This window comes from Anomalospiza imberbis, chromosome 22 (genome assembly GCF_031753505.1).
Source record: "Anomalospiza imberbis isolate Cuckoo-Finch-1a 21T00152 chromosome 22, ASM3175350v1, whole genome shotgun sequence".
In the NCBI taxonomy this organism is placed as follows: domain Eukaryota; kingdom Metazoa; phylum Chordata; class Aves; order Passeriformes; family Viduidae; genus Anomalospiza; species Anomalospiza imberbis.
Genome location: NC_089702.1, coordinates 8805244 through 8819011, shown reverse-complemented (window position 1 = coordinate 8819011; position 13768 = coordinate 8805244). Strand labels below are relative to the sequence as shown.

The 13768-nt window shown below is 52.4% G+C and overlaps 1 protein-coding gene across 1 annotated transcript; it reads right to left on the bottom strand.

Moving 5' to 3' along the window:
• Window positions 1–1633: 1633 nt before the first annotated feature.
• BCDIN3D (BCDIN3 domain containing RNA methyltransferase) lies at window positions 1634–5412 on the bottom strand. Its single transcript, XM_068211741.1, has 2 exons — window positions 5175–5412; window positions 1634–3182 (listed from the first exon to the last, which is right to left on the bottom strand). Exons 1-2 carry the CDS (start codon window positions 5364–5366, stop codon window positions 2586–2588), a joined length of 789 nt encoding a protein of 262 aa, XP_068067842.1. The 5' UTR covers window positions 5367–5412; the 3' UTR covers window positions 1634–2585.
• Between the last annotated feature and the right edge of the window lie 8356 nt (window positions 5413–13768).

The following is a 13768-nucleotide window of genomic DNA, read 5'->3' as shown; positions in this document are numbered from 1 at the left end:
TCTGGAGTTGGGCCACTCCTGAGCCCTGGGACAGAGCCAGATCAGCAATTCCAAAGTCCAGGAATGAGAGATAAGGAGCCATTGCAGTCACAGACACACCAGGCATGGACAGCATGGAAAGGCTGGAAAAATAGGAACCATCAACTCCATAAAAATAAAATAGAAACTATCACACCATCCCCTCAAACAGCAGCCCAGGAGGATTCCCCAGGCACATCCTGGGGGGATTCCCAGTAAATAAGGAGCATGAACCAGGGTCTTTCTGAAGGAAAAGATCCTTCCAGCCAGGTGCAGGGACAACAGTTGGGGATGCACCCTCCTAGCAACTCTTCCTAGAATTTTTCACAGGGAAGCACGAAAATCCCCAAAGGAAAACAAAAGGCAGAAAATCTTTCCCCCTTTAACTGGGAGCAGGGATGGGGCTGGGCTTAGTTCAGAAACTTTTCAAAGGTGAAAGAAAACAGCACCAAATATTGACACAAGGGAAGGGAAACATTCCAGGGGGGAAGGGTGTGGGATGCATGATCCTCCAGTGCCCCCAGCAGCACGGCTGGGAAAGAGCAGCTGAGCAGGAGCAAAGGGAGGAAAACACGATATGAGTGACACCCCTGGAGTCAGCAGAGCTTCCCCAGAGCTCCTGGAATATCAGGGAGTTCCCAAAGGGATTCACGTGCTGGAAGAGCTGCAGGATCCCTGTGGAAGTTGCATTTATGGGAAGGGCCTCAAAGTTTTCCTGCAACCCTGCTCAGCATCTTGAAACACCAGGGATCATGGAATAGTTTGTGTGGGAAGGGACATTAAAATCCATCCCATCCCATCCCATCCCATCCCATCCCATCCCATCCCATCCCATCCCATCGGCAGGGACACCTTCCACTATCCCAGGCTGCTCCAAGCCCTGTCCAACCTGGCCTTGGGCACTGCCAGGGATCCAGGGGCAGCCCCAGCTTCTCTGGGAAATCCATCCCAGGGCCTCACCACCCTCACAGCCAGAATTCCTTCCCAATGTCCCATCTATCCCTGCCCTCTGGCAGTGGGAAGCCATTCCCTGTGTCCTGTGCCTCCAGACCGTTGTCCCAAGCCCCTCTTCAGCTCTCTCTTTAGGCACCAGAAGGGGCTCCAAGATTTCCCTTCCCTTCCCTTCCCTTCCCTTCCCTTCCCTTCCCTTCCCTTCCCTTCCCTTCCCTTCCCTTCCCTTCCCTTCCCTTCCCTTCCCTTCCCTTCCCTTCCCTTCCCTTCCCTTCCCTTCCCTTCCCTTCCCTTCCCTTCCCTTCCCTTCCCTTCCCTTCCCTTCCCTTCCCCTGACAGATCCACACATTTGCTTTTCCCCCCGCAGCAGGAAACAAGGAATTCCCAGTAAGGACAAGGACAAATCCATCCAGGTTTTCCCGTGTCCCTGCTCACCTGGGCAGGAGCAGCGACACACGAGCACCACCTCCTGGAGGTGACACCTCCTCTCCCTCTGGAATGGAGCTCACCTGGAACAAGGCTCGGGACACCCCTGGGCTTCCATCGCTCCCATTGGAGCAAGGAAAAGTGGAAGTACAACAGAATTACCAGCTCAGTTCCCTGGCACCCCTCAGGTGCTAAAAGGGATGGGAATAAAAACAGGATTACAAACCCCAACACAGAATTTAGGATAAAATTCAGTGATTTTTATTCCAAGGATATCATTCCCAAAAGCACTCACCGTTAGGGATGAGCCCCTGTCCCGGGAGAGTTGAGCCAGGGCTGCTGGGTCCAGGGAGGGGATTGTCCTGCAGGTGCCTCACCCCAGTCCTGGGGGAGTTTTGCGTGCATTTTTGGAAAATGTTCCTCATCCAGAGGATGTCGGGCACTGGACCAACTCCCCAGGGAATGATGACAGCCCCAAGAAGCCAGAGCTCAGGGTGCTGGGATTTTTGGATCAGTGGGATTTTTGGGTTGTCCTGGGCCAGAAGCTGGAGTTGGTCCCTTCCAATTCAGGGTACTCCATGACTCTGTGATCCTTTGTGGGTCCCTTTCAACTCTGATTATCCATAATTCTGGAGGTCAGGGAGTGCTTGGACAACACTCTCAGGCTCTGGGTGGGATTTTGGGATGTCTCGTGCTGGGCCAGGAGTTGGAGTTGATGATCCAGGTGGGTCCCTTCCAACTCCAGATGTCCCATGACTCTTGGTTCTCACAGGTCCCTTTCAGCTCTGGATATTCCATGATTCTGGAGGTCTGGCAATGTCTGGACAACTTGGGCATCAGGATTTTGGGATTAATGGGATTTTTTTGGGATGTCCTGTGCAGGGTCAGGAGCTGGACTCGAGGGTCCTTGTGAGGCCATTCCAATGAGGACATTCTACATTCCCTTGGGCATATTCCCTGGTATTCCAGAGAATATTCTTCATAAACGTGGAAAGCACACGTAGGAACTTGGATTGAAGGAGCACTTCCTCGAACAACCTCCCACCCCACTAAATTGGTTTAAAACATCAGTCACACACATTCCTTGCCCTGGATTCCCACAGGAAATCAAGGCCTGGTCCTACCAGGGATTTAGGAATTCCCAGATCTGCCTCCTTGCCCGTGAACCCGTGGGTGTGCGAGGCCGCTCCTCAGCCGGAGCCCTCGGGACGGGCACCGGTGGATTTGAAGAGCAGGAGGCTCCTGTCCCAGCTGGTGCTCCCGAAGGAGCAGACGAGCTCCATGGCACACTCCTGCGTCAGGATGCGGGTGACGCTCTCGGCCATGTCCCCGTTGATCCGCAGCGATCGGAAGTGCTCGAAGTCGTCCCGGCCCAGCCTGCGGAGCCGGCGCGCGGCCGCCCGGTAGCACCTCCAGGGCTGGGGCTCCACCAGCAGGAACGTGCACAGCGAGGCCAGGAGGGCCAGGAACTCCAGCAGGCCCCTGTCCCCGTGGTTCAGGTGGATCCACATGGTCACCGACATGCAGAAGCCGATGTCGAAGGAGGAGCGGCCGAAGCGCTCCAGGTAGGAGCTCAGGAAGGGCTCCCTGGCCCCGGAATCCATGATGTCCAGGCTGGCAAAGGAGATGGATGCAGGGAAGGGGCTGCTCTGCTGGGCCCTCCGGATCAGCTCGGGATCGATGTCGCAGCACAGCAGCTTCAGCTCCTTGGCGGCTCCCGGCGGCTCCGGGCTGGAACTGCTGTCCTGGAGCCCCAGGAGGTGCTGGTACAGAGCCACGCTGAGCTCCTGCGGGAGGAAAACAGGGATTCAGGGAGACCCTCCCAGAGCTTCCTCTCCGTGGGTGTCCAAAGGAAAATCTGACCAAGATCAGCAAAAGATCTGTCCCAGGGGCCCTGAGCACCTGGAGTGGATCCCCTGTGTGGCAGCAGCTCTCTGGCCACGACAGAAACACAACTTTCCCAGGCACGGTTCTGGAAAAGTCTGTGAGAACATCAGAGAAAATAACTGTTTCTCATTCTTATCTTCACTTGCTGCACCTGGTGTTGTGAACATGTGAAATGTTATGGAGATTTGTTTACCAAAGGGTGGTCTCTTAATTAGCCAATGGTGATGGTGTTTTAATTAGAGGACCAATTAGGTCTATCTGTAGCGAACTAGGGTATAAAAAAGAAATGGGTTTCTTAATAAAGAAATTGCTCAACCTTCTGTAAATGCATGGAGTCTGTGTCACTTATCACCCAGGCAGGGACACCCCCACAGCGAGGGCCTGCTCCAAAATCCAGGGAATCATGGAATGCTCTGGGCTGGAGGAACCCAGCTCATCCCCCTCCACCTCTGCCATGGGACACCTTCCACAAGAGCAGCTGGCTCCTGGAATGTCCAGGTCCCCGGCCTGGAATCTCTTTCCACAGTGCACACTGCTGGAAAGTGAATGAATCCTTAATTAAAGGAGATCCCACAGAGCTCCTGGAGCTGCAGGCACAGGACAGGCTGGGAATGTCCTCTGGGGGTGACAGGTGCCTCTCACTGACCCGCTCCACCGGCTCACCAGGAATGGGAGCTGGAATTGTCCCTTTGGTACTGCCTCAGGGGGACTGCAAACCCCAGGAACAGCAGCACTGTCCCCGCCAGGGTGGGTTTCAGGTGGGATGAATAGTTCACCTTTGCTGGGCCAGGTGAGGCCACACCTGGATCCAGGGCAGGCCCCTGAGGGACTGGAATGTGTCTGGAGCTGGGAAAGGGCTGGAGCACCAGTCAGAGCTGGAAATCCCTGAGGGAGCTGGGGTTCTCATGTGGGACCTCCTCGCTCTCCAACCCGGACAGGAGGTGGAGCAGGAGGGGGGGATCTGCTCCCAGGAACAGAATGAGAGGAAGCAGATCCCAGGGGAGGTTTAGGTTCGATTTCAGGGAAAATTCCTCACGGAAAGGGCTGTCCAGGGCAGGGGAGGAGTACCCCGTTCCCAGAGGGAATTAACAGACCCAGGACAATGCTTCTTCCCGGTCTGCCCCAGTCCTCCCATGGAAGTGACTGTCCCACTGCTCGCAGCCCTCCCTCCCAGGCGCTCGGCACTGCCCGCCCCATCCTCCCCATCTCTCCCAGTGCTCCCAGCACTCCTCACCAGTGCCCCCCCTGCCTTCCCATCTGCCTCCCTCGGCTCCTCCATCCCCCCCAGACCCCTGCCTCTCCCTGTATTCCCAGTGTGTCCCATTGCCCTCCTCCCTCGTTCCCCACCAGTGTTCCCAGTCTGCACCACGCCAGACCCGTGCCTCACCCCGAGCCTTCGCCACGGCCTGGCTTGTGCCCCAGTGCCCCCCAGTCTGTCCCAGTGTCACCTCGTGCCCCCCAGCAGTGCCTCCCCAGTCTGTCCCAGTGTCACCTCGTGCCCCCCAGCAGTGCCTCCCCAGTGTGTCCCAGTGTCACCTCGTGCCCCCCAGCAGTGCCCCCCAGTCTGTCCCAGTGTCACCTCGTGCCCCCCAGCAGTGCCCCCCAGTCTGTCCCAGTGTCACCTCGTGCCCCCCAGCAGTGCCTCCCCAGTGTGTCCCAGTGCCCCCCGTACCAGGGGACTGCCAGTCTGCCCCGGTGCCCCCAGTGCCCCCCAGGATTCCCCGGCACCCACGCCAGTGTCCTGCAGTCTGTTCCAGCCTCCCCCAGGACCCCACGCCAGGACTTCCCAGTCTGCCCCGGTGCCCCCAACACCCCAAACCGGTGCCTCCCCAGTCGCCCCCTCCCCGTCCCCCCGAGGTGCCCCAAACCCGCCCGCGGGGCCGCCCCCTCACCCCGGAGTTGCAGCCCACATCGAGCCCGAGCAGCGGGCGGGTGGCCGCGGGGAAGAGGCTGCGCAGGAGCCCCTGGGGCAGGAGGCTGACGCGCCCCTCGGGCGGGTGGAAGCGGGAGTAATTGGGGAAGTTCCCGTAGGGAGCCGCGCCGGGCTCGGGGCCGCGGCCGCCCCGGCTGCTGGGCGCCGCCATCTTCGCACTGCTCCGCGCGCCGGGCGGGAACCGCAACTGAAGAGAAACGTTCCGGGGCAGAGAGAGCCCGAGCAGGGACCGCGACGGCAGCGGTGACAAGGGACAAGGGACAGCGACAAGGGACAAGGGACAAGGGACAAGGGACAAGGGACAAGGGACAGCGACAAGGGACAAGGGACAAGGGACAAGGGACAAGGGACAGCGACAAGGGACAGGGACAAGGGACAAGGGACAAGGGACAAGGGACAAGGGACAACGACAAGGGACAAGGGACAAGGGACAAGGGACAAGGCACAAGGGACAAGGGACAAGGGACAGCAACAAGGGACAAGGGACAGCGACAAGGGACAAGGGACAAGGGACAAGGGACAAGGGACAAGGGACAGCAACAAGGGACAAGGGACAGCGACAAGGGACAAGGGACAAGGGACAGCGACAAGGGACAAGGGACAGCGACAAGGGACAAAGGACAAGGGACAAGGGACAAGGGACAAGGGACAGCGACAAGGGACAAGGGACAAGGGACAAGGGACAGCGACAAGGGACAAGGGACAGTGACAAGGGACAAGGGACAAGGGACAAGGGACAGCGACAAGGGACAGCGACAAGGGACAAGGGACAAGGGACAAGGGACAGCGACAAGGGACAAGGGACAGCGACAAGGGACAAGGGACAAGGGACAAGGGACAGCGACAAGGGACAAGGGACAAAGGACAAGTGACAAGGGACAGCGACAAGGGACAAGGGACAAGGGACAGCGACAAGGGACAGTGACAAGGGACAAGGGACAAGGGACAGCGACAAGGGACAAGGGACAAAGGACAAGTGACAAGGGGCTGCGACAAGGGACAGCGACAAGGGACAGTGACAAGGGACAAAGGACAAGTGACAAGGGACAGCAACAAGGGACAAGGGACAGCGACAAGGATAAGGGACAGTGACAAGGGACAGTGACAGTGACAAGGGACAGGGACAGCAACAAGGGACGGCAACAAGGGACAAGGGACAAGGGACAAGGGACAAGGGAGAGCGACAAGGGACAAGGGACAAGGGAGAGCGACAAGAGACAGAGACAAGGGACAAGGGACAAAGGACAAGTGACGAGGGACAAGGGACAAGGGACGGCGACAAGGGACAAGGGACAAGGGACAGCGACAAGGGACAAAGGACAGCGACAAGGGACAAGGGACAGTGACAAGGGACAGAGACAAGGGACAAGGGACAAAGGACAAGGGACGAGGGACAAGGGACAAGGGACAAGGGACAAGGGACGGCGACAAGGGACAAAGGACAAGTGACAAGGGACAAGGGACAGCGACGACGGAGAGCGACAAGGGACAGCGACAAGTGACAAGGGACAAGGGACAGCGACAAGGGACAAAGGACAAGTGACAAGGGACAGGGACAGCAACAAGGAATGGCAACAAGGGACAAGGGACAAGGGACAGCGACAAGGGACAGCGACAAGGGACAAGGGACCAGGGACAGCGACAAGGGACAGCGACAAGGGACAAGGGACAGCGACAAGGGACAAGGGACCAGGGACAGCGACAAGGGACAGGGACAGCAACAAGGGACGCCAACAAGGGACAAGGGACAAGGGACAGCGACAAGGGACAGTGACAAGGGACCAGGGACAGCGACAAGGGACAGCAACAAGGGACAAGTGACAAGGGACAAGGGACAGCAACGACGGGCAGCGACAAGGGACAGCGACAAGGGACCAGGGACAGCGACAAGGGACAGCGACAAGGGACAAGGGACAAGGGACAAGTGACAGCGACAAGGGACAAGTGACAAGTGACCAGGGACAGCGACGGGGACAAGGGACAGCAACAAGGGACAGTGACAAGGGACAAGGGACAGCGACAAGGGACAGTGACAGGGGACAGGGACAGCAACAAGGGACAAGGGACAGTGACAAGGGACAAGTGACAAGGGACAGCAACAAGGGACAAGTGACAAGGGACAATGGACAGCAACAAGGGACAGGGACAAGGGACAGGGACAAGGGACAAGGGACAAAGGACAAGGGACAGCGACAAGGGACAAGGGACAATGGATAGCGACAAGGGACAGGGACAGCGACAAGGGACAGTGCAGAGTTGCGGTGAAAAATCAAGACCCCCCAATTCCTATAAAGATTTGTAGGGACGGTATGTTTATTACAGCGCTGGACGCACGTGGGGAATCATTTCCCTTCAAAGGACATGCGCGCCCCTGAGAACTCCTGATCCTTTTCTATTACTGTAGCTAATTTACATATTCATAGAATTTCACAATAGGCTCATGCATATTTATTCTGCTGATTTCGTGTACACCTACAGCCAGTTACACTTGTACTCAGTTTTTGTCAGAAAGCACAGAGAGAATTCCTGGGTCACTCTGCGCTGTCTGTTTCAAGGTCCGAGGAGTCTTTCTTATCTCTTATCTCTTTAGCTTGGAAATTCGCATTTTTTTCTCCTCAGCTGGGGCAGTTGTGCTAGTGCTGCAGTCACCAGACTAAACAGCATATTTTACTTAGGTTAGCAAGCTCAAAGCGGCGCATTTCACCTAAATCCAAATGGATTTTCTACCCCGTTAAATTTTCACTCTGTCTCAGTGCCACCAGGGTAGCCACAGCCCCCTGGGGGCGAAGAGAAGAGATTTTGTGTAAAGAACCCTGTGAAAAATGACCAGATAATATTGGTCTTTCGCATTTCCGCATTAGCCTATGTATGTTGTTAGTGATTGTAACTATTTAGAAATAGTTATATCAATTGTGAAAAACGCCAATCACTTGGTCTTTAAAATTTTTAAAGTTTAATACTAATAAAATGGTTAAAAAAATAGTAATATAATTAGAGTAATAAAAATTTAGATTTAGGACAATTACAAGACAATAAAAAACAAAGAATTACGGATGTCCAGATGCTCTCGGGCACTTAAGCTAGGATAAGCATGGTTTGTGAACAAAGGGATAACCCTTAAAACAATACACTGTTGCATATTCATACATACTTCATGGTTATGCATACATTCTATTTAAAATAAGAAACTCTCTCTGGAATATGTCAACTCCTTCTTCTAATCCCCACGGCGTCTTCGAGTCTGAGCAAAGCCTGAAGAAATTAGCTTCTTCTGATAAGAGAACCATAAATTCCTCTTCTCTGGAAGATTTAGGTGCTCTGGGACTGTTATTTTGAAGTATCTCCCTCTTTTAAAAGAAAACCCACATACAGAGTTTTTATTTTAACATTATGTTATAACCTAAAACTATATTTACCACACTACTTAAGAGAATTAATACAGCACAACTTTCTAACATTGCACATAGAATATTCATTTTAATATTTGCGAAAAGCCGATCATAAAATATGCATTTTTCACATCAATAGTTATCTAAATTATAACTCCTTTTAGCTGCATGTTGGTATAATATAATTTATCAGTTTAAGTGTGCACTGTGTTGCTCATAGAAATAGTGCTGTAATGAATATAACAGCTATAATATAACTTATGGAAATACCAGTGGGATGAATGTACTGTGTTATAGACCATAGCAAAACATCAGATGTGGGGAAAAAAAGGCTTTTGTGTAACTAAAAACAGTGTAAGGCCAGCCACTGACCTACCTGTCCAAGTGATAAGATAACCGTGACACAAACCAGAGCACCGGAGCACAATGAGAGAATGCGTGTTAAATTAAGGAGGAAAATGAGAGAATACCATGTTAAAACTAAGGAGGACAGTAAGAGAATACCGTGTTAAATTTAAGGAGGACAATGAGAAAATACCATGTTAAAATTAAGGTGGACAATGAGAAAATACCGCGTTAAATTTAAGGAGGACAATTAGAGAACACCATGTTAAAATTAAGGAGGACAATTACAGAACACCATGTTACATTTAAGGAGGACAATGAGAGCACACCATGTTACATTTAAGGAGGACATACAAAAATCTTACCAGAGGATGTGAAACAGCAGGATGGAGACACAAGAAGAAATAAAATACATTGACCTGACACCCAGGATGTCACGCAGAGAGGCCAGAGTGTGAAGAAGTCAAATAAATGAGTCCCCAAAACACCAGAAAGTTTGAAAGAACGTTTGAATAATGCATGAAACACATGAATATGCCTGTATCCTAGCAATATAACAGTATAAAGATAACACTGTCTGTGTACCCAGGTGTGTTCTTTGGCTGTTGGCCAGGAGCACCCCAGTGCTGGAAATATTGTCCTTTTTTTATCCTGTTACTATTATTATTAAACTTTGAAAATCTCTAAGCAGTGATTTCTGTTCTCCCCAGCCAGGCTGCAGAGGGACGGTGACAACCACCCGCTCCCCCCGTGCTGGCGACCAGCGGGTCTCAGGCCTTGGCGGGGTTCAGGGGTTCAAATGACACATACACATTAATTAATTAATATAAAAACCATAATTTATCATATGAAACAGATGAATTTTGTTCAAATAAATGGAGTGTAAATGCTAATTATATCAGCGTTATTGAAAGCATTTTTGAATAATAGAAACCAATGTTATCAAAGAAATACCATATAAATGTTGTACACATCAATAACGAATAAAAGTTACTTAAATCACAATTAAACACATGGTTGTGCATGGTATTCTCTAATAAAATTTATTTAAATCACAATTAAACACATGGTTGTGCATGGTATTCTCTAATAAAAGTTATTTAAATCACAATTAAACACATGGTTGTGCATGGTATTCTCTAATAAAAGTTATTTAAATCACAATTAAACACATGGTTGTGCATGGTATTCTCTAATAAAAGTTATTTAAATCACAATTAAACACATGGTTGCGCTAGGGGTGCCCAGGACCCCACAGGCTGCCGCTGAGAGAGGTTTTAAAGCAGAAGAAAATAAAAGTTCCCTCTAAAGGGGGGTTTAAGAGGAGAGGGAGGCCCAGGTTGAGGGCCCTGGTGCAGGTTTAGGGTTAAGCTGGGTTTCATTCGCTGCTGGTTTCAACCACAGCGTGAAGAGCAGAGGGCGCCTGGAGCTCACAAATGAAGGTGAAAGGCTCCTGCTCCCTGGATCGGCCCTTCTGTGTTTTCATGGGATCACAGAATGGTTGGGTGGGAAGGGACCTTAAAATCCATCCCATCCATCCCCTAAATCCCATCCCATCCCATCCCATCCCATCCCATCCCATCCCATCCCATCCCATCCCATCCCATCCCATCCCATCCCATAGCAGGGACACCTCCCACTGTCCCAGGTTCCTCCAAGCCCTGTCCAGCCTGGCTGTGGGCACTGCCAGGGATCCAGAGGCAGCCACTGCTGCTCTGGGAAATCCATCCCAGGGCCTCCCCACCCTCACAGGGAACAATTCCCAATTCCCAGTATCCCATCCATCCCTGCCCTCTGGTATAGCAATCCTTTCCCTGTGTCCTGTCCCTCCATGCCTTGTCCCCAGTCCCTCTCCAGATCTCCTGGAGCCCCTTTAGGCCCTGCAAGGGGCTCTGAGCTCTCCCTGGAGTGAGGGGAGCACCCCCAGCTCTCCCAGCCCAGCCCCAGAGGGGCTCCAGCCCTGGAGCAGCTCCGTGGCCTCCTCTGGGCTCTCTCCAGCAGCTCCTCATCCTCCCTGTGTGGGACCCTTGGCCACAGAAGAAAGGCAGGAAAAAATGCAAAAATAGATACAATGCTCCCCCTTCTCCAGGCAATGGAATTCAGGGGTTTGAAGTCTCCTCCGACTCTCTCTGGCTGGATTTAGGACCCCCAAATTCCTGTTTTTAACAGGAAAGCAGCTCCATCCCTTCCTCCTTCCAGCATCCCTCACACCCTGACAAATCTTCCCCCTTATCCTTCACCCCTCCATCCTTCCTTTGATGGTCCCTGTCTGGTTAATCCCCAGTTTGGACTGAGCATCCAAAAGCCAAGTGCTGAAATTTGATGGAGTCATCAGCCTTGATCATGTCTGTGGTAATTTCAGGGAATCCTCATCCAACTGCTCTTGGACACCTCATTATTTGTGTGGGAATGTTCCACTTCAGCCTTTTTTTTTTTTTTTTTCCTACGGAAAACGCAGGGAAATCCCTCCTGGCTGTTCAGCATCACTTCCCAGGAACCAAATTTCCCTCATTTTGGGTTTGACTCCTTGCCAAAAGCACAGACCTACTGCCTTGGGATTTCTGTCCTGGACAATCATCCCTTCAGAGCTGAGGGAGTGAGATGGGAGTTTACCTCTCCCAGTGCAGGTTCTCATCTCATCTCATCAGGTGGTGAATTGTCTCTGGAGGAATTTTTTCCTTCCATTTACTCTTGGGAAAGCTCCAGCTGCTCTCCAGCACTGCAGAAAATTCCCTTGGAGCTGGAGCACTCCCACAATGTATCCCCACTCAATGATTTTTGAATCCTGTGGTCACATAAACCAAGTGGGAAAGGGAGCAAACCCCTCATTCCAGGAGCCCTTTGGCCCTCAGTTCTCGATTATTCCTCATCCATGACACCTGTTCCAGATCCGTGTGCTTTTTATTGCTCTGTGTGGGATGTTTTCCATACTCATAACCGGGGAAGACGTGACTCGGGCTCCGTTAAACCTTTGGGCCGTGCCAGGATCTTGTTTACATTTTGAGGGATGAAGCAGCACCTGCACAACCAGAGCAGGAACAGGCACAGGAACAGTTTTGCAACCATTTATTAGCAATAGTCAGAGAAGATACAAAATTCTATTTACAGTGAAATCATAGGAACAACCGCTCCAAGGGACTGGGATATGGAGCTGGATGAGGATTTGGGGTGGAGGACACAGGAGGAGGGGGAGCAGCCCTCCACATCCCACCCCAAATCCTGCATTCCTCAGCCTCCCAAGGAACTCCAGCTCCCCGAGCAGGGCAGTGCTCAGCATCCATCAGGGCTGCCTGGGGTGGGATCAGTGTGGAAAAGGGACCAGGACATGTGCAAGGGACACAGGAGGGTAGAAGTCCCCCCCAGCCAGGTGCCTGGAGCGGGGTCATGCCAGGTGTTCCCAATAGGAGCAGAAAAGCTAGGATGCAGGGGCAAAAAAGCCAGGATATATCAGCAGAAAGCCAGGATATATCAGCAGAAAGCCAGGATGCAGCAGCAGCAGCAAAGTTACTCCACACCAGAAGGGAAAAGAACAATTCCAGAAGGGGCTGCAGGTCTGTGTGTTCCTCCCCAGCTCCCAGCAGGGCATTTTGGAGGAGTTCTGGGACTATTTCAGAGCCAGAGCTCATCATGGAGCTCCACACTCCTCCCTCCAAGCCTGGAAAGCACAAATCCCTACAGGAAATAACCGTGAGCAACGAAAGGCTGCCCAGCCAGTCTGCTGAGGGCTGGGAAGTTCCCTCTTGAAACTCTTATTCCATCCACTTTTAGGGTGCCTCCCATGCAATTCCCAGTCCTGCCTGCTCAGCAATCCAAGGATTTGGTTCTCCTCAGCAGGAACCATCAGGGCATGAACTTCCTGCTGGCATCACCTCGTGGTGTCCTTCATCCCTACAAAGAATCTGGCTTTGGTTGGGGATTTTGTGTCTGGCTGGGCTTTTTTTTTTTTTTTTTTTTTTTTTGTCTGGTTGGGAGATTTTTGATCTGGATGAGATTTTTTTGGTCTGGTTGGGATTTATTTTTTGTCCGGTCAGAGATTATTTTGGTCTGGTTGTGGGGTTTTTGTCTGGTTCGGGTTTTTTGTGTCTGACTGGGGTTTGTCTGGTTGGGGGTTTTTTGACCTGGATGAGATTTTTTTGTCTGGTTGGGGTTTTTTGTGTCTGACCGGGCTTCTTTGGTCTGGTTGGGGTTTTTTTGGGGTGTTTTAGGGAGGAAGATAAGGGGAAGGCATCACTTCTGCTCATCACTGCACCCGCGGAGGGGCCGGAGCATTTCCATTCCCTGCACAGTAACTTTCCCTGGACACGTGTGGCAGGAGGATAGGACATGTGTGGGGTAAAACCCAGGGCAGAAGGAGCAGGAACGTTCCAGCGTTCTGGCAGAGCCTCTCTGCAGCAGGAATTGCTGGAGGCAGCTCCCTGACGCACTCGCCGGCATTCCCAGCGAGATGGGAGATACGAGGTCCTATCTGCAGCAAGGATCACTCTTGGAATGAGAGCAAAAGGCCCCTTATCTCCCTGGGGAGCTTTACAGCCCAAGATCAGCCAGCTGAGCCCCAAACAGGGAATGTGAGCGTGGCCATGGTGGAAAGTTACCTGAGCACATCCAGAGCCCGTGCTGACATTCCCGTCTGGGAGAGGAGAAATGGAAAACAGCCAGGGAGAGGGAACATTGCTGTTCCAATGGCCTCCGTCCCTGGAAATAACCCCCTTAGGAACGCTAATTTGGAGCAACCAAGACAGTTCTGTGAGGGTGTCAGAGCCTCAGGGTGGGTCACAGGATCCCAGCCCATTTCCCACATGGAATGGCATTTCTCAGCATG